The sequence below is a fragment of the Balaenoptera physalus genome (genome assembly GCF_965194825.1).
Source record: "Balaenoptera physalus genome assembly, chromosome: 1".
NCBI lineage: Eukaryota > Metazoa > Chordata > Mammalia > Artiodactyla > Balaenopteridae > Balaenoptera > Balaenoptera physalus.
In genome coordinates this window covers 32,905,059-32,929,505 of record NC_138882.1, presented here as the reverse complement: position 1 = coordinate 32,929,505, position 24,447 = coordinate 32,905,059, and the positions used below count along the sequence as shown (strand labels likewise).

At 48.5% G+C, this 24,447-nt stretch overlaps 1 protein-coding gene across 3 annotated transcripts in view; it reads left to right on the top strand.

The window, feature by feature from the left end:
* The window catches only part of RASSF5 (Ras association domain family member 5), a 71,537-nt gene that overhangs the window by 11,790 nt on the left and 35,300 nt on the right, over positions 1 to 24,447 (top strand). For all 3 annotated transcript variants that reach the window (XM_082462050.1, XM_082462049.1, XM_082462048.1), the window contains exon 2: positions 15,310 to 15,431. In XM_082462050.1, the coding sequence (XP_082318176.1) occupies positions 15,310 to 15,431 (122 nt within the window). The remainder of the gene's footprint in view (positions 1 to 15,309; positions 15,432 to 24,447) is intronic.

Here is a 24,447-nt window from a genome sequence, read left to right as displayed (position 1 = left end):
ATGGGGGGCACACAAGCAGACTGTGTGGGGCTACAGAGGCTACAGGCGGAACACAGCTGGACAGGAGCTCCAGCCTCAGGCAGTGACCGGGCTGCAGCTTCCTTCCCGGAGCACTAATTAGGGTGAGAACAGTCCTTGCTGGGGAAGGATAACGGGACAGTGTGGGCTGAGTGAAAGATGAGGAGGAGAGACTGTAGCAATTCAATTTTCATAGAATCTGAGGTCATCTACTCCTTTTTTCAAACGAAGGAGGCTGAGGCCAACAAAAGTTGGTGACAGCTCCAGGACCAGGGTCTCGGGCGCCTGCCTTCCAGCCTAGCATTCTTCCTGCTGGATCAGACTAGCTACAGCATCTTCTATTTCTGCAGCGCTCTTCTGCTAAAGATCCAAGGGATTTGTGTTTGTTTGGGTTTTTTGTTTGTTTTAAATATCATTTATTCCCTCCAGATCTCTGTATGTTAGGGGTGGGAAAAGGGTTATTCTATTTCACAAATGAGATGGCCCCAAGAAGTCAGGCCCCTGGCTAAGGCTTAGAGCTGCACAGTCAGACCTGGAATCCCTCACTGCCGGGTTCTACTCATCTTAACTGGCCTCTAGCTGCTTCTCTTTGATGGCTGGATCTTTGGAGCACATCAGCTTTCCTTGGGCCCCTGCCCCATTTGTCTCCATGCTGTTCTCACACACATTCGGGGACAGGTGGGCATTTGGGTGGGTCCCAACACTGAGTCTTAGGGATGGAACTAAACTAAAAAGTCATCTCTGGGTTAAGTTTGTGAAAGCAGAATTTGAAAGGCAATATGATCTTAACTGCGGAAAATATAATTTTCTTGATTACAGTTTTACGTCTTGAAAGGTGGGAATTTCACTTCCACTAGATCTAATCCCCATTTGGAGACAAATACTGTTTAGCCAGCCTGAATAATTTATCCTCATCAATAGCCTAATACATACTGTGCCCCTCACGCAGAGGACAGCTGGAGACTGAGTTCCTCGATTTAATGTTCACTCGCGTCTTCGTGTCCATCCTCTCCCCTCTGTCCCTCCTTAAGAATTATTCAACAGAGCATTTCCTTGCTCCTTGCTCTTTAGCCCAAGGAGTTATAGATTTAATGAAATCAATCAGGCCTGGAGTGGCAGCATTAAGGTCTGGGCAAATACTGCACTGCGGCTACTGCTCGTTTAACTTGTGTTAGCATTTGGGTTGAATTGATTGGAAGGGGAGGGGCAAGACAGGATGCTCAAAGATGATGGGAGTGGTAGACTGCGGCCCGTGGACTCTGCAGTAGCTCTGTGAGCGACCTGTAATGTAGCATTTAAGAGAATGGGCTTGGAGCCAGGCCAAATTTTTAAAAAAATTTTATTGAAGTATAGTTGATTTACAATGTTGTGTTAATTTCTGCTGTACAGCAAAGTGACTCAGTTATACATATATATATATATATATATATTCTTTTTCTTATTCTTTTCCACTATGGTTTATCACAGGATATTGAATATAGTTCCATGTGCTATACAGTAGGACCTTGTTGTTTATCTATTCCATATATACTAGTTTGCATCTGCTAACCCCAAACTCCCAGTCCTTCCCTCCCTCACCTTCCCTCCCCCTTGGCAACCACAAGTCTGTTCTCTGTATTTGTGAGTCTATTTTTGTTTCATAGATATATTCATTTGTGTCGTATTTTAGATTCCACATATAAGTGATATCATATGGTATTTGTCTTTCTCTTTCTGACTTACTTCACTTAGTATGATAATCTCTAGGCCCATCCATGTTGCTGCAAATGAGCCAGAGCAGCTTGAGCCTGGACTTTGGATGCCAGGTGGTAGGGCCTTCCTTGTACAGATTAACCTCTCTGAGCCTTAGTTTCTCCCGTTGTAAAATGGGGCAAAGAATCCCCATCTCAAGCAGGTGTCATGTGTGTTAAACGTGACATTGACGGAAACCATTCGACATGATGCTGGTCACAGAGCCAGCCCCTCATTGGCAGCTGCTCCCAGAAAGACTTTTAACGATGGCTCACACTGGGTCATCCGTGCAAGCCCCCAGCATGCTGTCTGCTCTTACATCTTACCTGGGCCAAGGCGGGCTGCCCCCATCTCAATGAAAGAGATAGGGTTTGAAGGTTTGCCCAGGCAGGAATAGAGGAGGAGCACAAAACTCTTAAACACATTCTCTGGAAAAATTCCTATCATTGAGTTTACCATGCCACTTAATTAACAGGCAGGGGTTGGATTAGCTCACCGGGCATCATTAGGAGCTAAGCAAGCATGCTGCCAAGGAGCAAGGCATATATCATTTAAAAAAGCTGCTCGGGGGTCATTGGGACACAGGCCTGGCTCTCTCCAGAAGTCTCTGGTGGTCCTGGTTACAGGGATACAGCTGTAAAGAAGCCTTTGTATGTCTTCTGCAGAGAAGGCCTCAGACGTCATCTATTTACTTTTCTCCTCCTGCAAAAGTCTCCTTTCACCCGGTTGGTTGATGTTCAGTTGATGATTGGCACTCTGAAATCAAATGACATCAGAGCAGGTGTGGAAAAACCAGTTGGATGCAGCCGCCTGACTGTCCCATAAAGGACTGAACCTCTCTGCTCCTGGCCTCTTGTGACCTCCCGGCACTCGGATCGGGCGTACCTGTGCACACGCACCTGTGTGTGCCTTCACATCTGCACACCTGTCGAAGCTTCATCCCCTGCCCTGTGGTCTACAGATGCCTAGGCAGGACTTCTTGCAAAACTATTTGGCTGTCCTTATCTTTGGGGTCTGTGGAACACTACCAAAAATATACTCAAGCTTAGCAAGAGGCTAGGCAGCCCTTTGCCCCCTCTCTAAGATGGTGTTTGCTTTAAAAACAAAAGCTAAAAACCAAAAAAAGCCTTCATGTTCCTCATTCCATCTCTGCCCCTCACTACTAGGCCCACGTCCTTTCTCTGCCAGCTGCCCAGATTCCTCCGTGTATCTCCTCAGGGGCCCCAGGGATGGGTGCAGGGGGCCCTGAGCCCTGGAGAGGGGGACCCCACCTGCTTTGTCTCTCCTACACCCAGAGCAGAGTGACACATGCTTAGAGGGGGCAGATGCCCCTTCTGAGGTGACCTGAGCCGAGAGGGCATCTGGCAGCTCCACACTGGCTCTAGTTTCATGGGCTTGTTGCTGTTTGTAAAATTCCCTTAAATCCAACTGTCTACAGTGTTTTATTTTATTTTTTTAATTTTTATTGGAATATAGTTGATTTACAATGTTGTGTTAGTTTCTGCTGTACAGCAAAGTGAATCAGTTATAGATATACATATATCCACTCTTTTTTAGATTCTTTTCCCATATAGGTCATTACAGAGTATAGAGTTCCCTGTGCTATACAGTAGGTCCTTATTAGTTATCTATTTTATATATAGTAGTGTGTATGTGTCAGTCCCAGTCTCCCAATTTATCCCTCTTCCCTGCCACCCCCCCTCTCCGCTTTCCCCCCGGTAACCATAAGTTTGTCTTCTACATCTGTGACTCTATTTCTGTTTTGTAAATAAGTTCATTTGTATGATATTTTTTAGATTTCACCTATAAGTGATATCATATGATATTTGTCTTTCTCTGTCTGACTAACTTCACTCAGTATGACAATCTCTAGGTCCATGCATGTTGCTGTAAATGGCATTATTTCGTTCTTTTTTTATGGCTGTCTACAGTGTTTTAAAGTATTTTTTCTTAAGGTGCTCTGGCAATAGGATTTATCTTTTCCTGTGGTGACAATCAAAACAGGATTTTAATATCTGTATTAAAATATATAACTTTGAATATATATATATTCCTTTCATCTACTTGTTCCTTTTACACAAGTCTTTGGATATAACTGGCTGTCCTTTGGAACAGTCCTTGACCTCTGGTAGGCCCCCAATAAATACATGTTGAGTGGGTGCATGCTTGCACACATGAAAAGCTGACTAGTAATTACGTAGATGTGGAAAGATAAGAGACATAATTGTCATAAAAAGGTTTAACTCTCTCTCTCTGAGTATGTGTGTCCTGGTGGGTGCACATACTTTAATTGTCCCTGTTCAAATATTGTGCCATGTCTTTGCACTTCTATCTTCATGGCCACACCCTAAATACAACTTGGACCTTTTTGGATATGGTGTCAGAGGGTCCAGATGACAGGTCTCCTACAGACACTTGCATGTGAGGAATGAGGTTCATTTGGCTTTCCCACCCTAGACCCCACCTCATGTCACTTACTTGTACATTTTTCCAAAATCTGTTGCCTGCTACCACTATTGGCCAAGGGGAGCTTTTCAGAGATGCTCTGTAATATTGCACTGAGGGCCTGCAGACTCGCCTATCTCTATTTTGTCCATGCACATCTCCTCCTGATCATCATTTTCATGCATAAGGCCCCAGCACCACAGTATTAAAAGGACAATAAAATGGGGCACATCTCTTTAAGGTGCTTGAAGCATCATTGGCAAACATAAGGCATATAAAATATAATACCAAAAATTTCAGTCAAACAAAAGATTAATTAAAATTAAAAATAGTTTTTCTGTTGTAAAAAAACTGAATCATTTTAAAAGTAGAGTTAATTTTAGACAACCATGCAATTTATAGTTACAACAGAATGTAAATGTCATAAACATTGGAAGTGTAAATAATGTAATAGAGTGAAAATCAGGGCGTGGGGGCAGAGTTGACAGGAGGAAGAGTTCTCGTGTAGTCCTGGCAGGGAGTTAGTTAATACTATCTAAAGTATCTAAAGTAGAAGCATGAATTGTTATTAATTAATTTTGTTTATAATTTTAAACATATATACACATCCACACAAGGCAGGGTGGGGGGCATGCTTCAGGGTGTACCGCCCCCAAATAGCGAAGTGGCATGAAACAGACCACGTGGGAAGGTGCCCTGGGGTCAGGCCCTGTCCCCTGCCTCGCTGGGCACAGGGCGGGCGCGCCTGACGCTTCCCTTGCTCCCGGCATCATCCATCTGAACTTGCCGGGAACTGTCCTGCCCTCCCTCCCTCCACCGGCCCCTTGCATTGAGGGCCTGCAGACTCGCCTATCTCTATTTTCTCCCCCACCCAACACACTTGGCCCGGCCTGACCGCAGTGCCTTCCCTTTGTTGGTGCTTTCAGCCTAGGGGTGTGTGGTTGTGTTGGAGACGGATGAATAATGGGCCCGCCCGAGAGGCACACCCACCCCCGTGGGGCAGGATCGTGCCTCTGCAGACCAGCCTGGGTGCCAAGTTTGGGAAGAGGGTGCAGGGGTCACATCTGGCCTGCTTGGAAATGTGACCACCAAGAAGCCAGGCTCAGGAATAAAGAACGGACCCTTTAGATCCAGGGACCGAGGCCCCAGGAAGAATTTTAATATCTGCTTTGGCCTGTGAGTAACAACTCAGCAGGGCCTTTTGCCTTTCCCTTCAGTACAAAAGGGTGGCTTGAAAGTGCCCATCACCCCTCCAGCCCTGCCACACGCAACGCTGATAGGTCATTTTGTGAGAGGGTGTGGCCCAAGGTCTCGGGGTGGCCTCATGTCCTCAATTCGTTCAAGGCTCCTCAGCACCACCCTCCCCGGAGCATTTTCTCCCTCCACCTGCCTGATCCGGACGCCTGCTTCCCATAAAGCCCACCCATCCCCGCCCTCCATTTTACCTGGGGACCCAACATCTGATGAAGACTTGAGCGCATTCAGGAGCATTCCCTTGCGGCTCTTTGCACAAAGGCGACACCCCAGTGAGTCCAGCCGTCCACCGGAAGGCTGGCTTCTCTGACCCAGGACATGGGCCTGGCTTCCAGGCCACTCCTCTACCATAACATTGACCCTTCCTGTTGGCTTCCTGGCTTGCATTCTGGCACAGTCTGTAGTGTGTGTGTGTGTGTGTGAAGTTGGGGCTGTGTGGTGCGCGGGGGCAGTTGTGTGTCTCCAGGCCCTCCAGGCTGGGGTTCGGGGTGCTGGGTGCCCTCAGGGTTGGCCTGTCCTCTGAAACAATGAGCTACATTATATGGTCTCCAGAGGGCTGGGGTTCAGGCCCCTTCCTGGAAACAAAGATGCAGATGTCCTGAGCTGGATGTCTGACCCCAGGAGTGGGGAGTTTCCATTCTCTTGCTGCCAGCCTCACTAGAAGTTTAACCAGGAGTATGAAAAATGTGTAGATTGTGTTGATTTTGGCAATGGCCACAGCCCTCCAAGCTTGACAAATCTGTCTCCCTACCTTCCCTCTCTCCAGCATGACTCATCCTCTTGTGTCCCTGCCTCACTCCCCTGGGCCACCAAAGGCAGGGCTGGAGGCAGGTAGGGGCAGGTAGGAGGAACTTAGGTGAGCAAGAAAGTTCATGATTCTTCTCAGTTAATACATCGGAAGAGGACCCCAAACTGAGAGATTTGAGGGCTAGCATCACACGCTAAGTCAACAGGAATCCGGCTACCCAGACCCAGGAGTCCCAGGGTTGAAAGTGACAGCTACCGTCTGATGAACATCTACTATGTGCAGGCACTGTTGGATGCTTTACATACACTCTCTCTAGTTTTGGCAACACATCTGCTGGCAAGGAAGATATCATTACTTCCATTTTGCAGATGAGGAAATTGAGGCTGAAAATAGATTCCATATTTTACTAAGGTTAAGTAAATTGTCCAGGCATCTCATACCCGATTAGAAGCAGGGCTTGCATTCAAACCCTGATCTGTGTGGCTCTGGAGGCCAGATTCTGTGTACTCCGAAGCTCCTGATTTAGTGTTTTGCCGCTTGCACCCTTTCTAAAAGACCTCTATCATGCACATTAAACAGTGTGCTTCAGGGGCCATGTGGCCTATCTGAGGATGCCTGACTTACAGATGCCAAGTGGGTGCGTTTTGGTGCTCAGGGCCTGTGTCCATTCTGGTTGCTCTCCCACCATCCTCATCTCTCCACGTGATGGGGCAGTTGGCTCTGTTTGGGTATCACGGGGTGCAGAGTTGCAGAGGCTGGGCCTCTGCATGGGGAAGGCCGAGCGCCCACTACTTGTGGCGCTTGACCTTGACTGAAGAGCTGGCCTCTCTGGTGCTCTGAGGAGCTCAGCGCAAGAACCTCTGGCTGCTGACCGAGTAGTTCATAGTCTCCCAGAGATGAAGGGGCCGTGGATGGAGGACCAGTCCAGAGCAGCAGACAGTCCGGGTGGGTTCTCCCAGGCCGAGTGGCTTGGCTGAGCTGGGACTCAAGCTGTGAACTGGCACTTCCCAGAATGAGGCAGAGGCCTTGGGGAGGGACATTCTTGCTGTTACCTGCTAGGGCAGAGGGAAAAGCACTCCTTGCCCAAATCCCTCTGACCCATGCTCTCTTCTGGCCTTGGGCCCCCCTAACCCCCATCCTTAATAAAGCCCATCCCTGGCCTCAAGTAGTGCATGGTAGGGAGGACCAGGACCAAGTGGAGGGAATGGTTTCCCAGAAAACAGGGCTATTGAGAAGCAGCCAGGTGTGATGGATTTCCCTTCACAATTCTGCCACTCACCAGCTGTGTGGCTCTCGACAAGTCTCTTAACCTCTCCAAGCCTTAGTTTCCTCATCTCTAAAATAGGAGTAGAAGAATGGAACTGGAAACTTATATCCACGTGAAAACCTGCACGCAGATGTTTACAGCAGCTTTATCCATAATCGCCAACTCTTGGAAGCAACCAAGATGTCCTTCATAGGTGAATGCATAAATAAACTGTGGTCCATCCAGACACTGGAATAATATTCAGAACTGAAAAGAAGTGAGCTCTCAAGTCATGAAGAGATATGGAGTTACCTTAAATGCATATTCCTAAGTGAAAGAAGCCAGTCTGAAAAGGCTACATAGTGTGTGATTCCAACTATGTGACATTCTGGAAAAGACAAAACTATGGAGAGAGTAAAAAAATCACTGGTTACTAAGGATTTAGTGGGGAGAGAGGGATGAATAGACAGAGCACAGAGATACTTAGGGCAGTGAAACTATGCTGTGTGACACTAAATGGTGGATACATGTCATTATATATTTGTCCAAACCCATAGAATGTACAACACCAGGAGTGAACCCTAATGTAAATGATGGACTTCGGGCGATAGCGACAGGTCAGTGTAGACTCATCGGAACAATGTGCCACTCTGGTGGGGGATGTTGGTACAGGGGGAGGCTGTGCACGTGGGAGGGGGGCGGAGGGTATACAGGAACTCTCTCTATACTTTTGCTCAGTTTTGCTCTAAAAAAGTCTGCTTTTTAAAAAATAGAGGTAGAAACACGTCATACAGGCATAGTACTGATAACGTGAAGTCATGTATATAAGCTGTCTAACAGATTGTAGATAGTGAATAATGGTAGCCGCTGTCACCACAATGTGGGTTCATGATTTTTCTTTGTTCCTTTAGTAAAGAATATATATTCATTATAAAAGAATATATATTCATTAGAAAATATATATTAGTAAAGAATATATATTCATTATAAAAATATAAAGAATTAATATTTATTGAGACTTCCCTGGTGGCACAATGGTTAAGAATCCACCTGCCAATGCAGGGGACACGGGTTCGAGCCCTGGTCCGGGAAGATCCCACATGCTGCGGAGCAACTAAGCCCGTGCGCCACAGCTACTGAGCCTGCGCTCTAGAGCCCACGAGCCACAACTACTGAAGCCCGCGTGCCTAGAGCCCGTGTTCCGCAACAAGAGAAGCCACCGCAATGAGAAGCCTGCGCACCGCAATGAAGAGTAGCCCCTGCTCGCCGCAACTAGAGAAAGCCCGCGCACAGCAATGAAGACCCAATGCAGCCAAAAATAAATTTAAAGAAAAGAATATATATTTATTATAAAAATTTAGACTATAAAGAGAGGAAAAACACTTGAAATCCCATTACTCAGAGCAAGCATATCACCTGCCTTCCAAATTTCTCTCTATGCATAATGTATATGTAAGTATGCGTATGTTTTTATATAATTAGGATCACGAAACACAGCCTTTTTCTCTTTCAATAATATGCTTGTGGACATCTTTCCAAGTTGCCCAATCTACATCATCTTATATAATGGCTAAATATACCATAATTGTAGCTGGCCCCCTGTAGATGGATGTGCGGTATTTCTAGTATTTTGTTGCCGTAAATAACTGTGTGATGAACCTTTTAGTGGAGACGTATTTAGATACAAATAAATACACACTGAGGATACATTCCTGCAGGAAATTGGTACCACCAATAAGGCAAGAACCTTCTCATTTACCCACATCCTCTTTAATACTCAAAGTTATCAATTTTGATTAACAATTTTCTTTTCTAAAACTAGAGCAAGATTTTAGAAGCTCAAATATTAGAGGGGGTGGGTAGGAAGGCAGGGAGGAGAGACCTCCCAGGTGGGCAAAGGTGCCTCTCCGAGGTGGGGGAGAGTTGCCCCTCACCAGGCTCCATGCACACGTGGCACCTCACCTCTGCAGGGAGCCGAGACCAGGGGCCTCCCTTGCTCAGGGTGGGGAGAGGGGCTCAATGGGGGTCTGAGGATGCATCAGAGCCTTTTTTATCAGGACTCAGTGGAGGTCTGGAGGAAGGTCAGTGGGCAGTGATGGGATGAGCACAGACGGGCTTCCGGGATGAGGATGCCAGATGCTGTGGCTTCTGGTGAGATTGACTAGGATTTTAGCCAGTTCATATGAATAGCTAGTATTTATTGATCTCTTAGTTTGCATCAGGTGTTGTGTTATGATTTACATAGTTACCTCGTTTAATGCTCTTAGCAACCCTGTGAGGCAGGTACTGCCATAGGCTCCATTTAGAGAGGAAGCTGAGGCACGCAGGAGTTAGGACACTAGCCTAGGGGTAGGTCAGCACTCACACTCTGGTCTCTCCACTTCAGCAAAAGGCAGAAGACCATTCATTCCTTCCTCTATTCACTCAACCAATTCATACTAACTCCCTTCCAAATGCTTAATAGTGGCTGGTCCTCTTGAACACTGAGCAGGGCCCAGAGCAAAGGGCTGGGAAAGGGTGGACTTCAGGAGCTGCAGCCCTGGGGGCTTAGAGGGGTGTGTGGTTGCAGAGGACACTAGAGGGCCTGAGGTCTGAGGGGAAATCTTGGAGCCATGTGGAGAGAGGTGCTTCTGGCTGGGGGAGCAGCGGGGGTCGAGGCTGCAGGGTGCAGCGGGGCTGCAGGTGGTGAAGCAGGGCCAGGCCGGCCTGGGACAGACAGGCACAGAGAGCATTCTGGGTGGTCTCTGAGTGGACGTGGTTGGTCTTGAGTGGAGGGACCACCAGCACAAGAATGGGGGACTCTTGAAGAAATATCTGAGAAGGGAGCCAAGGCAGGGACCCCAAGACTGAGGACTGTCCCCACTGACTTGCTCGGAAAGACCTTACTCCTGCTTTTTAAAAACTTTTGTAACATTGTAATTTTCCAGTGCACTTTTTTGTGTGTGTGGTGGTGGTGATAGTGGTTTTTGTTTGTTTGTTTTTTAATTTATTTTAATTAATTAATTAATGAATTTGGCTGCTCCAAGTCTTAGTTGCGGCACGCAGGATCTTCATTGTGGCATGTGGGATCTTTGGTTGTGGCATGCAGGATCTTTAGTTGTGGCATGTGGGATCTAGTTCCCTTACCAGGGATCGTACCTGGGCCTCCTACATTGGGAACGTGGAGTCTTAACCACTGGACCACCAGGGAAGTCTCTGTTTTTTAATTTAAAAAAAATTTATTTTATTGAAGTATAGTTGATTTACAATGTTGTGTTAATTTCTGCTGTACAACAAAGTGATTCAGTTATACATATATATATATACATTCTTTTTCATATTCTTTTCCATTATGTGTTTTTTCAGATTTCTCTGTAGTGCCTAAGAACAAAATTATTTTAAAACCAAAAGCTATTTGTGTGCTTGGTTTGGAAATGGCTAGCTAGGGGGAGCTGGTGAGACTACAGATGACCCACCAGGAGCTCGGTGGGGCGGGAAAGAATCCACACGGCAGAGTAGTGTTGGGAGAGGTGGGATGGAACATTAACTGGGGGCCTCTGTGTCCCAGGCCTCCTGTGCAGTGCTTTACATCATGGACCCCATTTAATCCTCATGGCAGCCCTATGAACAGGCTATTATTCCCACTATATAGTTGAGGAAATTAATGATCCGAGGAGTTCAATAACTTACCCAATTTCACAAAGCTGGTTGAGCAGTGAGTGGAGGCCAGGCCTTCCTCCAAGTCCATCCTCTTTCCATTTCCCCATAGCACAGGCCAGGTCCCGAGGGGGAACGGGGGAAGTGGTAAGTTTGTTCTGAGGTTGACCTTGTCCAAGAAGGCCTGGGGTACCCAGAGCATGGACACAGGGCTCCTGGATTCAGAGGCTGTCATGCTTCCCCTCGGGCCTCCGTAGTGGCTTTGGCCATGCAGGGTGAGAAGCTGCTCTTCCCTGACCTGGGAATGACCGCAAGGGAGGCCTATGAGCTCATTATAACCCAGGCTCTGAATCCTGGGAACCTGCCCCATCCTCACCCCACATCCTGGCTTCAGCTGGAGGAGGGGGAGAGTGAAGTGGAGAGCTCCACACTATCTTGGGATCTTGCATATGACCCTGGGGTGAAAGGGCCTTAAGGGTTCCTTATCAACAGAATGCCTCTGGTTCAGAAAAATTAGCCTCTTTGTGTGCCTGTGTGTGTGTGTGTGTGTGTGTGTGTGTGTGTGTGTGTGTGTGTGTGTGTGTGTGTGTGTGTGTGTGTGCATTTGGCAACTGGGGTCAGGCAGGAACTAACTATGGCAGCCCTGGGGACTAAGGGGAGTTTTGTAGCTTTTGCATTTAGGAAAACAATCTCCTAGCACAGTTCCATCTGCTGAATTCACCTCCTCTGGGCTGAAGTGGAAGAAAGACTGTATCTTTGGACATAGGTTGCCATAGCCTCTGGGCCTGACCCCCTTGTTCGAGATGGTGCCTTTGGTGGTGACCTTCAGGGACCGAGACGGCCAGGAGCAGGGCTAGTAGAAGTAGGGAGGTGGTCCTGGCCTCAGCTCAGCACTTCCTGGCCTCCTTCCTCTGCCAGTCTGCTGCTGACCCCTGGAGATGGTGTCCATGAGAAACCCGCATCCGTTCGAGACTAAGGGCTCTGGGTTCCCAATATGGCCCAGGGTCTGTGTTATGGGTTGAATTGTATCCCCTCCCCGCAAAAAAAAAATATGTCAAAGTTCTAATCCCCAGTACATCAGAATGTGACCTTGCTTGGAAACAAGGTAGTTGCAGATGTAATTAGTTAAGAAAAGGTTGCACTAGAGTAGGATGGTCCCCTAATTCAATATGACTGGTGTCATGTGAGGATGACCATGTGAAGACACAGGCATACAGGGAGAAGGCCATGCAGAGACTGAGGCAGAGATCGGAGTGATGCAGCTGCAAGCCGAGGACAACCAAAGACTGCCAGCAAACCACCAGAAGCTGGGAAGAGGCCAGAAACGATCCTCCTACAGGCCTCAGAAGGAGCGTGAGCCTGCTGACAAGTTGATTTCAGACTTCTGGCCTCCAGAACTGAGAGACAGTAATTTCAGTTTGCAGCCACCTAGTCGGTGGTGCTTTGTTATAGCAGCGAGGAAACCAATAGAGCCTGGGTCTGAGGGTAACCCCCAGGAGCCCTGTCTGCATCCTGGCATACAGTTCCCTCTTTGAGAAGGGCCCCGCTGTGGTTGTGTCTCCATCATTCCTCCTATCTTGAGGGAAAGATGGCCTGTGGGAGTTTAAGCACTGGGATCCAGTGGAACCCAACCCTGCCCTGGCAACCTCATGAATGTCCCCACTCAGAGCGCATGAGGCCTGCAGGCTACTGGTTGTGGCTGGCGGGGCTTGCTTCTGTGTATGCAGAAGGACATGGAGACTGTGACTTCATCTCTGCTGGCCTAAAAGCCCTGGGCTTAGCATTTCCAGGGGCCAGGAAATATCAAGACGTGCTTCGGTGGTTTTGCTACAGTCTGTGATTACAGGGTCTGATGGGACAGACTCATTGGTGCTCAAATGTGCTTTTTATAAAATCCCGAACCACTCCTCTTGGAGTCTTCTGTTCCCCCGCTCCGTCCAGCTCAGCGTGAGTCTGTAAAAAAAAAAAAATGTTCCTGTGGTTTTGGTGCTGTGTGTGTGTGCGTGTGCACGCGCACGCATGTGTGTCAGCGAGAGGCAGAGCAGAGAGAGACAGACAGAAATGGAGAGATTCAGACGCACAGGTGGACACAGAGTGCCCGTGTCTGCAGGACACAGAGTTGAAATAGGAGGCTGGAAGACTTCTTCCTTTCTCAAGACGCTCTCCCCTTTGGGAGCCGGTGGCAGCTCTCACTTGAGGTAGAGCTGGCGAGTTTCCACTCCTTGGCAGCCCCGGAGAATTCTTCATCGCTCAGAGCTTGGCCAGGAGCTGGATAGGTGTGTCCCAGGAGCAGAGGCCGAACAATGCCTGTCTGTGTGGGCTCTGGCCTCGGTGCTCCCTTATCAAAGCCGTGGCATTTCTGGGCACTGCGGGCAGGGGAGACTCGGTCTGCACACTGCCTGTGCCCTTCACCCCCACCAAGGGTGAGGCCGTCCTCGTGCCGGGCAGAGATCTCCTACTGGGGGAGCCCAGGAATGCATGTGGGCGCTGGCAGGGTTATGGTGCGTGGCTCAGAGTGGGCTCTACCCATCCCCTCTCCAGGTGAGAGCACAGCCCCTCCGGAGGAGAGTTGGGAATGCCCAGAAGAGGGTGGGGTGTGAAGGAGAGGATGTCGCGTGGGCCTCACCTGCAGGCATGAGGGAGGTGAGCAGTAGGGCTTCTAAATGCCGTCCCAGAAAGGCGGTCAGGACTTCAGACCACAGAGTCAGAAGGTTGCAGGGTTCTGGAACCTCTTCATGTCCCCACATTTGCGGGGTGCTGCCCTGCAGGCATTAATGGCAAAACCTGTACAAGGAATGTGGTCCAGGTGCTTATCTTTGGGAATGTAAGGGAAGGGGGCAGCTGGGGAGAGTGGGGGTCTCTTTCCAAAACTCCCCGAGAGCGTGGGGAGAAGAGGAGACCCACCCCTACCGCCGCCCCAGGACGGAAGTGCGCTTCACAGCTTTAAGAAGATAGTCCCAATGTGCCCTGGTTTTGGAGCTTGTTAAAAGGAAGGGAAAGAGTGTCAGGAGGCTCAGCCCTTATCAGCCAAAAGTTGTCCCCACGTCCCCAGGTTATATAAACAAGTCCAGGCTGTCGTGTCCCCTGCCGCATCCCCATGCACCCGGGATCACAATCGAGCAGCCTTCTCATGGAGACTCCGGCAGCCTCCCTCAGCTGGGCCTTCTGGCTGAGCTGTGGCACCTCCAGGACAGGTGACCCTGGCGGGCCCAGCAGCTTCTGTGAGAACCAGCCTCAAATCTGAGCATTTGGCCTGCTGATGGGCTTGTGTTGATTTCTCTTGCTGCCCACCTTTTCTTCACTCCCATCCTCCATACACACTCCCCTCCCCTTGCCTGCTCCAGCCTCTCTGCCTCCTGCCCCCTTCAACTTCACCTCCCTTCTGCCAAGGAGGCTCCAGAGAGAGCCCTGAGGAAGCTGGAGACTGCTCGCAGCCTTGGCTCTGCCACTGAGCTGTGTGTCGTTGGGCACCTAGCTTTACCTCCCTGAGCCTCAGCTTCCCCATCTGCGAGGTAGTCCCCCAGACTCTTTGCAACTCTGGTCATTAAGTCTTACTTCCGTGGAAGTGAACATTGTCTAGGAAATAAACGTGTGCTTTTCCCCGAAGCACCTAGTTTGGGATGTTGTCTGTAAGCTATGTCAGCTGGGTTAGAGAAGCCACCCCACATTTCTAGATGGGGCAGGGTCAGAGACAGGTGACAGCCCTTCCTGTTGATAATAATGCTTTTGTCCCTGGAGGCACCTTTAATTTATTAAAACCTGTTCCCCCCCTATAACTATAAACATCCTTGTGCACTAGGCAGGGCAGTTAGTACCTATATTTTACAGACTGCAAAACAAGGCCCAGAAAAGTTAAGTCCTTCCCCAGGGATCCGTGACCCCTGGTGATTAACATAAATTAGTAGAAAGAGAGCCAGCCAGAGCCAGATGATCTGCCCTTAGAAAGTCACCAATGTCCCTAGGCCCCAGTTTCCTGTCTGTAAAGTGGCAGTAATAATGGTTGCATGGTCACGCACAATAACAGAGGTGCAAATAGTTTGCAAACTGTAAAGCACCTGTTCACCTTCACCATTCATGGTGGCGCAGAGAGCGGGTGACATTCTCACGGTGTTCTCCCCCCTCCACTTCCCTCCCGCGTGCTCTTCCCTCCAGGAGATACACGCCATCTTCCAGGGTATTTCTCTGGGCCTCCTATCTGGCCTCTAATCCCCCTGTGGTTCTCTCCCCCCAGACTGTAAATTCACCTGCCACCCGGAGTGCCGCAGCCTGATCCGGCTGGACTGCAGTCAGCAGGGAGGCCCCTCCCGGGACAGACCCTCTCCAGAAAGCACCCTCACTTCGACCTTCAGCCAGGTAGGCAGCAAGGGCTCAAGGACCAGGCTGGGAACAGCCTCCGAGGTGTCCCGGGCTCCCCTGTCCCTCCCAGGAGCTCTGGTGAGGGGGAGGTGGTGTGAGGGTTCCACACACGCTGGATGTTGGGGTCCCCTTCTGGCTAGATGGGGTCCACAGCACACACTCTGATTCTATACCCAATTCTGATGTGGGGGGCGAGGGTCCCACACCACCAAAGCAATCATCTGACACCCACTGGGTGTCCTGCAATTCACCTCAGTTCTGGTACCATCTGTGCGCCTCCCCACCACCACTTCAGATACCAGTTGCAAGGCCGTGTTGTCACCTTCTACAACTCCCTTCTTGGGTTCAATTAATTTGCTAGAGCAGCTCACAGAACTCAAACATTTTACGTACTAGATGAGCAGTTTATTATAAAAGGATCTAACTGGGGAACAGCCAGATGGAAGAGATGCAGAGGGCAAGGAATGGGGCAGGGACACAGAGCTTCCATGCCCTCTCCAGGCGCCACTCTCCCTGCACCTCCACGTGTTCACCAACCCAGAAGCTCTTCAAGCCCCAACTTTTTGGGTTTTTATAGAGGCTTCATGACACAGACATGACTGATTAAATCATTGGCCATTGGTGATTGATTCATCCTCCAGCCCCTCTCCCCTCCCCAGAGGTCAGGGGGTGGCACTAAAAGTTCCAGTCCTCTAACACTTGGTTGGTTCTCCTGGCAACTAGCTGCATCCTTAGGTGGCGTCCAAAATCACCTCATTAACATAACAAGAAACACCTTTGTTGCTCTCATCACTTAGGAAGTCCCAAGGGTTTTAGGAGCTCTGTGCCAGGAAAGGAGACAGAGACCAAATATATATTTCTTATTAAAAAATCACAATATCAGACACCCTCTTCCAGGTGGCTGGGGGGATGGAACAGAATCGGTGACACAGGGAAGTCTGTCACTATTGAGAAGTGCCCTGTAGTCCACCCCAAGCACAGAGCCTGCTTTGGCCTAGGGCTCCAGCCATAGGTGTGGGTACGGGTAGGGGTAGCGGTGGGGGTCCCAGAGAAAGCTCCTGAGGATCCTCTGAGACCTCGTCGCCCTGGGGCAGTGGGGATGCTGGGGCTGAGGCTTCTCAGCACATCGTCCTGCCTGCCAGTCAGCCAGCCAGACCAGATCAACTTCAGAGGGACTGTGCAAATGTTCTTTCCCTGTGTCAAAGGACCGGGAAGTTGATGCCCAAAGCAGCTCTTGGTTCTGGGCTTTGCCAAGCCACTTGAACTAGGGTGTGTCTGACCTTTGATGTTGAGGATTTGGGAGGGAGACAGGAGAACGTTGCTTTTAATTCTTGCATTGATGAAACATTGATTATGTACTCTGTGCCAAGCACTGGTAAGAGTGGGGATAATAAATGATACATCATAGTTCTTGTCCTCAGAGAGCTTACATTCTGGCAGGGGAGGCAGAATACAACCAAATAGTATATAGTGTGATGCATGTTTCAATAAAAGTATGAATGAAGCATTTTGAGTATACGGTGCAATTGTTTCTGTTGGGAGAAATCAGGGAATACTTCCCAGAGGAGGTGACATTTACTGTAAGCCTTAATGTATGAGTCAGATGTTGCTGGTTAAGGAAGTAAGGAGTGTCCATCCTTACTGTAAGGACATCATCCATTTATTTATTTAACAAATATGTTTTGAATGTAGAGCATGTGCCAGGTCCGGGAATGCCAGGGACTTAGTGATGCAGTAAAGTAGGGGAGCAAGACTTTAATTAAACCCCATGTTTCGGAGAGAAAAGCCCTGGGTGCTGTGAGAGACAACACAGATGCTGAGTGACTGGTTATTTCCTCAAGAGAATACAAGTGGGCTTGGGGAATCGGGATCCAGTCCCAAGTCCTCAGATTAGCCATCCACACGCTTTTTCTGACCATGATGTACATGCTCAACAATGTTCAGTCACCTGGTCCACCCATGGGTGCTACCGGCCTCCCTGCTGTTCCCCAGGCCTTTTTCTCCCACTGGGAAAGTAGTACTAGAAAGCAAATATGATGTGTATTTTTATAAGAATGATATTGAATTCGTTCTAAAAAATATGTTTTTTAAATTCTGTACCTCCGGAAGAAACTTGGAGCCTCCCCTCTCCACTGCTGCCGCGCCCCGTGGCCCAGGCCTCGCTGAGCCCTCAGACACCCTGGCCATGGGGCGGCCTGGGCCATCCGCAGTATGAGAGCGGGCAGGCGGGAGGCATCGTTCCAGCCTCGGGCCCGGCCGCTGCCGCCTGCCCCGGCTCCCAGCACCATGCACGTAGCCGTGGAGTTCCACATCCGGCACAACTACCCCTGGAGTAAGCTGCCAGTCAACGTGAGGCAGAGTCTTGGAAATTCACAGAGAGAATATGAGAAGCAGGTTGTCCTGTACACTATTCGCAGTCAGTTACAATATAGAAATACTTAAACGTGTCAAGAAAGATGAACCCAAGTACTATGGGGAACTGTACAGTCGAGAGCATCTCATGCGGTACCCTTACCATTCATCAGATATGGTAAAGGGCCCGAGGATAACACCATGTTCATATTATCCTGGGATCATGGATGACATTATGAACAGGGAGAAAAGTTATGATTCATTGCCCAGTTTTCCTGCTGCTGCCTGCCTAAGGCTTCTTGGCATAGGAAGAAACCAGTACATTGATCTGATGAACCTGTGTAGATCATCAAAAATTTTTTTCAGAAGGAAAACCGCCCATGATCTTTTACCAGTAAAGCCAGTGGAAATTGCCAGAGAGGCATGCTGAGTGGTGTAGGCTGGCTATATCACAGAAGATGACATAAAGATATGCAGTTTGCCTGAGAAATGTGCTATTGATAAGATCATTGATGCAGGCCCTCAACTCTCTGGATCACTAGATTACAATGTAGTACATAGTTTATATAACACAGGATTTATTTATCTGGATGTGCTGATATCTGATGACAGTTATATAGTAGTTCCTCCTCTTGTAGGTTTTGTAATGAATCGAGTGCAAGGTGATTGATTGTTTTGAAACTCTGTATTTGTTTCCATAGATGAGCATACTAGTATTGCAGGTCTTGCAAATGTACTTGAGGTAGACCTATCCCTGGTTAAGAATGCTGTGTCATTTGGGGTACTGCCAATTGGGGTTTGCCTACAAGATAGGACTTCCCTGGCGGTCCAGTGGTTAAGACTCCACGCTGCCAACACAGGGGGCACGGGTTCGATCCCTGGTCAGGGAAGTGAGACCCCACATGCCGAGCTGTGCAGCCAAAAGATTTAAAAAAAAAAAAAAAGGACAAGAAATAAATTTGGATCAACTTCGTTCATCATGGAGGAATGCTCCATCCGTAAACAGAATAAAGTAACTCGTTTATTTAGTATGAGAAAAATATTATGTACATCCTCCACACACTTTGGAATTGGAACTGTTTATAACGTAGTCTGAATGTAACCATACCTCTTGGGAGGGTCTCGCCCTGTCCAGGGTGAGAAAAGGAAGGGAGACAAATCTGACCCCCAAAGCCCTGGTGAATGACGCAAATTTTTGCTGAAGGTTTTCTTTAGAAGATGGAGGAGGGAAGTTACATAGCACACCATATAACAACATTTACTAAAAATCTTATTTAAACGACTCTTTATTTTCCCAATTTTATTTCCCGTTGGGAACTTCCAAGTCTCCCTTCTTTCTGTTCCCCTCGAGCCTACCCATCCCCCACCCCAGAGCCTGCTTACCCCACTACATCCTGCATTTCTTTTTTTTTTTTTTTAATTAATTTATTTATTTTTATGGCTGTGTTTGGTCTTTGTTTCTGTGCGAGGGCTTTCTCTAGTTGTGGCAAGTGGGGGCCACTCTTCATCACGGTGCGCGGGCCTCTCACTGTCGCGGCCTCTCTTGTTGCAGAGCACAGGCTCCAGACGCACAGGCTCAGTAGTTGTGGCTCACGGGCCCAGCTGCTCTGCGGCATGTGGGATCTTCCCAGACCAGGGCTCGAACCCGTGTCCCCTGCATTAGCAGGCAGATTCTCAACCACTGCGCCACCAGGGAAGCCCCATCCTGCATTTCTACTTTGGGTCTCTATTTCTTTCTCTAGAGCAGCAGGTCTCAAATGGGAGGGGGTGATTTTGCCCCCCTCCACCAGGTGGGACATTTGGCAGTTACTGGAGACACTTTTGGCTGTCACAGCTTGGAGGAGGCCACTGGCACCTAGTGGGCAGAGGCCAGGGATGCTGCTAAACTGCCCCCATCGCACAGGAAAGCCACAGCCCCGCAACAAAGAATCATCTGGCCCCAAACGTGAGCAGTGCGGAGGCTGAGCAACCCTGCCCTAGAGTGGCTTAGCCAGCTCTCAAGTGGGTGGGAGGGAAGGCCCCAGAGCAGGGCCTGGGGTTTGCTGCATGCCTCGTCTCATTCTCAGGATTTCAGTGAACAGGTGTTTCCAGATCTGAGTATTTGGAAGCAGAGTGACTCCCTTCCCGCTGTTGGGGAGATGAGTCAACCTTGGAATTTTCTGGCAGGCTAAATCAGGGCTGTGTCTAGAGCAGAACCACCACTGAAATATAGAAGAAGACACGTAGAAGGAGCCAAGAGTCCCTCGTGGGTGCAGCAGAGCAGCGCTCCCACCGGCAGCCAGCCTGGAATGGGGTTTGCTCCCGGGCCGGCTGGGTTGGGCTGCAGTGTTTGCCTTGGACAGGCCTGGCTGCGTGCTTCAGGCACAGCTGGGACAGGACCTAGCCTTCTGTCAATAAAACCTGGGCCCTGCTCCAGGCTAACTCGCCTTTTTCTAAAAAGCTTGTTTGTGCTGATTTCTGCCTTGGCTCGATTTTCTGTTGCATACCAGGATGGAGCTTTCGTTCACCTTGACCTCGTCACCTGGTCTGAGCTAACCAAATATGCGAGTGCCGTTTTCCGGGTGGGGGTGGGCACTTGTTGTGGCCCGGGCCCAGGTCAGAGCTCCACTAGTTTGGAGGCACATGGCTGTTAGGAGGTCTCTCCGCTTTGTTCTTTAAAACAAAAGAAAATCATTGATCTTCCTCCATCCAGAAGGAACCACTGTTAGTTAACATTTTTATATTTTCTTCCTGTACGTTCATACGTTTTTCAAAACACAGTTGAGATCATCCTGTAGGTAAGTGTTTGGCCTCAACCTTTGAAAAGCAGTAATCCCAAGGTTCAGTCTGTCTTCTCTTTGCCATGCCAGACAGAGGCGGGGAGGGAGGAAGGGGCGGGCGTGTGAGGGGGCAGGGATGGGCTCAGAGCCCCAGCCGCACTCACAAGGTGTGTGGTTCGTGCATGTCTCTCTCAGGTGGAGAAACAGAGGAAGAGTGGCTGGGAGCTGCCTATGTTTTTGTCAGTCTCTCCTTGGAGATCTCAGAGGTCTGTGATGTCTGGTTTTTCTCTTGGGCACCCATGCTGACCAAGCAAATCCCCTTCAGGTCTACCCCAGATCCCTTCTTCAGTTTTAGCCTGTTTCCTAGAGGACATGGTTGACATTGGCTGAAGATCACAATACCTTGCCAAAACAGCTGCAGTTCCTTTATTTGGGGGCATGCTCCAAAGATGTTATACTTCAGGTGGTCCTAAAGGTGCTCTTATCCTGTCATCCCTGTGATGAAGAAAACTCCCAGTAGCTCCCCAGTGCCCTGGGGATGAAGTGAGACCTCTTCTGGTTTGGTTCAGTCCTTTCCTTGCCTTTGGGGAAGCAGATCCCAAGAGAGGAAGCCCTTGCCCACAGCTGTTGATACAGCTCATCATAACCTGCTGCAGCCCAGGGGGTTCCTGGCAGCTCTGTTCCCCAGGCCTTTGGTGCCACTTTTCTTGGTACATGGAATGCACAGATGACAAGACTAAAACATAAGCACTCTTCCTTCCACTCAAATCACTTGCAGCCGGGGAATGAATCTTATATCCATCAGGCCCCGATTCCATCCCCTCCTCCTGGCCCTCCAGAACCCAGGAGCAGCATTCAGAAACCAGGCTCCCAGGTCCCCGCCTGCCAATTCCAGCCCCTCCCACAGCAGTTCCCAAACCTCACTTTGGCACTTTCCACACTTAAGATTCTGGCCATATCAATATTCCACCTATGCTACTATTTACTTAATATTTCTCTTTACATAGATTTGAGTAAACTTATGTTAAAGGAAAAATTTTAAATCCTTCAATCACCATTGATGTACTTAAGATTTTTTTCCTGACACACATTAAATTAATATTTAATCTCTAAAATTAAAAAACAGTATGCCTAAGGACGGTCTCAGATTCCTTCCACACATAGCTATGGAGCCAGGCATCGTTCTAAAATCTTTTCAGGTGCCCTCAGTGGGAAATTCCCCCTACAGAGGCTGCACTCTGGTCATCTGGTGCCCTGACGACCAGGGCACTGGGTCCAACCCCTTCCTAAGGGGCACCGTGAGCAGTGGTGAGGGCCACGGGGGTGCCGGGATGGAAGTTCCGGCCACCAGCACTAAGGCCAAGGTGCTTAACAAAGGGGGGCTGGATCTGTATGTGCTGACAAGGAATAGTGCCAACGGAGACAAGTCACCCAGTGGTACATGCAGGACAAGCCCATTTGTACTTTGTACATATGTGTGTATGTGTGTATGCGTGTGTGTCTAAATGCAGAGTGAGGGCCTGGAGGGCGCCCAGCCAACTGTTCGAAGGGATTTCACTTTGGGAGGGGGTGGGTGGGAGATGATGGGTAGAATGAGAGAACTCTGGACTTTTGCTGTTTGCTTCAGGGCTGTTTGAATAACCAGATGCTGTCATGTGTTTCTAGTGTAGCATTTCTAAAAGGCAATACATATTTTCTTAAAGAAAAGAAAGAACCCTGGCCTGAGTGACAGGAGAGCTAGGTTCTAATTCAGATTGTGTAGATGACATTCTTGGCATGTGACTGGGAACAAGCCTCTTAGTTTCTCTGAGCCCCAGGTTTCTCCTCTGAGAAATGCTGGTTGTGTGGCTCCGGTGAGAAGATGTATGTGAAAGCGTGTCAGTATCACCGGGTGACATTCCAGGGCCGACTCTGGTGCTTCCAACAGGCTTACTGGATTTTTTATCGTGTCACCCTGTGATGGAAACCCTCAGCAGCTTCCTGTTACCCTCAGAATCAGTCTAAATCTGGATTAGCACACAAAACCCTTCATGGTCTGGCTCTGCCTACTCTCCACAATACCAGAAAGTGGATTATTCTCCTGGATATAAAACCAGGACGCTACAGCTTTGTGGTTTGGCGGGTACTTGTTGCTACAAGCCTTACGATTATCCCCTCCTCTGCGGCCTGAGTTATTGCTCTACTCTGTTGATAAAAAGACTCAAGACCCTGTCTCCATTCACCACAGGGACAGACGGCTTCCAGGGTGGGTCGGCCCGGCCTGCTGGTGTTTCAGCCCCACAGGTCAGGTCGCTGCTGCCTTTCTGCCTATGCACCCCACCTCCACCCCTAGCCCACCGCTGTCATTCCTTAGCAGGGCCCCCGCTGGAATCCCCTCCCTCAGCCCCTGCAGCCACTGAGCAATGACTCAGCTGGCGTGGAGAGCCGAGTTTCCTGGCTCCCAGCCCTGTGCTCCCTCCGCAGCCACACCAGTGTCACCCTACTGGGGGCTCTGCTTTTCCAGAACCCTCCAGAGGAGGAAGCGCCTGTGACCGGTCTTGCCCCGGCTCTCCTCCCAACGTCACGGGCTGAGCCCAGAACTACCACACGGGGGAGCCAGGGAGCCGGGAGGGGAGAACCTGGGGAACCAGGTCTATCTCTGCAGAGAGGCTGGGGCTCCCTAAGTAACGCTCTTTTTTTTCTTTTGCAATAAGTTTATTTTTCCTTTGAGAGGGTCACTCAATCCTTTCATGACCCTTCTCTGTCATGCTGTCTGCAGAAAGAATTGAGCTTATCATATGGCCTGCGTGAAGGAGCTTACTTACCTTCACTCCTCATATTATGAATTGTAACAAAGATTTTTCATCTTAAAACAATATAATAATATCATTACTATTAAGCTAAATGCTTTAAAGTCACAAAAACCAATAAAGCATAACAAGATGCCTTCTATTTAGCACTCAAAGCCTTCTATCCTGGTATACCATTTCTTCCTTTCACCATGATACACTTCTAGTCTGATTTATTATTTCTTTGTGCCTATAAGTTCACAACCTTTTCTCCTCTGCACACAGATTCTGATAATGACGCCTAAGTAACACTCTTGATTGATACCTGTACTCCTCTCTGGGAATTCTGGTCCTGGGTCTCCTCTGAAATGCTCGATAAAGGTTTATCAAACTGGATTGTGACTGATAACAACAGTAGCTAACATTTGTTGAGGCATACCATGTGTTCTGTCTGCCTGTTTTATCAATTATTGAGAGAGGGGTGTTGAAATCCCAACTATAATTGTGGATTTGCCAATTTCTCCTTAAAGTTCTATCTTGTATTTTGAAGCTCCATTATTCAGTGCATAAACATTTAACATAATTACATTCTCTTGATTAATTGACACTTTATCATTATGAAATAACCTTCTTTATCCCCAGTAATATTCTTTGTTCTGAAATCTACTTTGTCTGATGTTAATATAGCCACTCCAGCTTTCTTTTGATTACCATTAGCATGATATTTCTTTATCCATTTTTTTACTTTTAGGCTATTTGTGTCTTTATATTTAAAGGTCATTTCTTACAGACAGCACATAGTTGAATCTTGTTTTTCTTAATCCAATTGGATCATCTCTGCCCTTTAATTGGGTTATTTAGCTCATTTGCATTTAATGTGATTATTGATATAATTAGATTTTAAGTCTCTCATCGTGCTGTTTGTTTTCTATTTGTCAAATCTGTTCTTTGCTTCCTTTTTCTTTTCTTCCTTCTTTTGGATTAATCAAATACATTTTATGATTCCATTTTATCTCATTTTTTGCCAGCCCATCCTCAGGTGCCAAAGGAAGGAGCCAGTCCCCAGCCACTCTGCTCCACTCTGGCTATATCTGGGACAGTTGCTCCTCGATCCACAGATTTCTCTCCATGCTC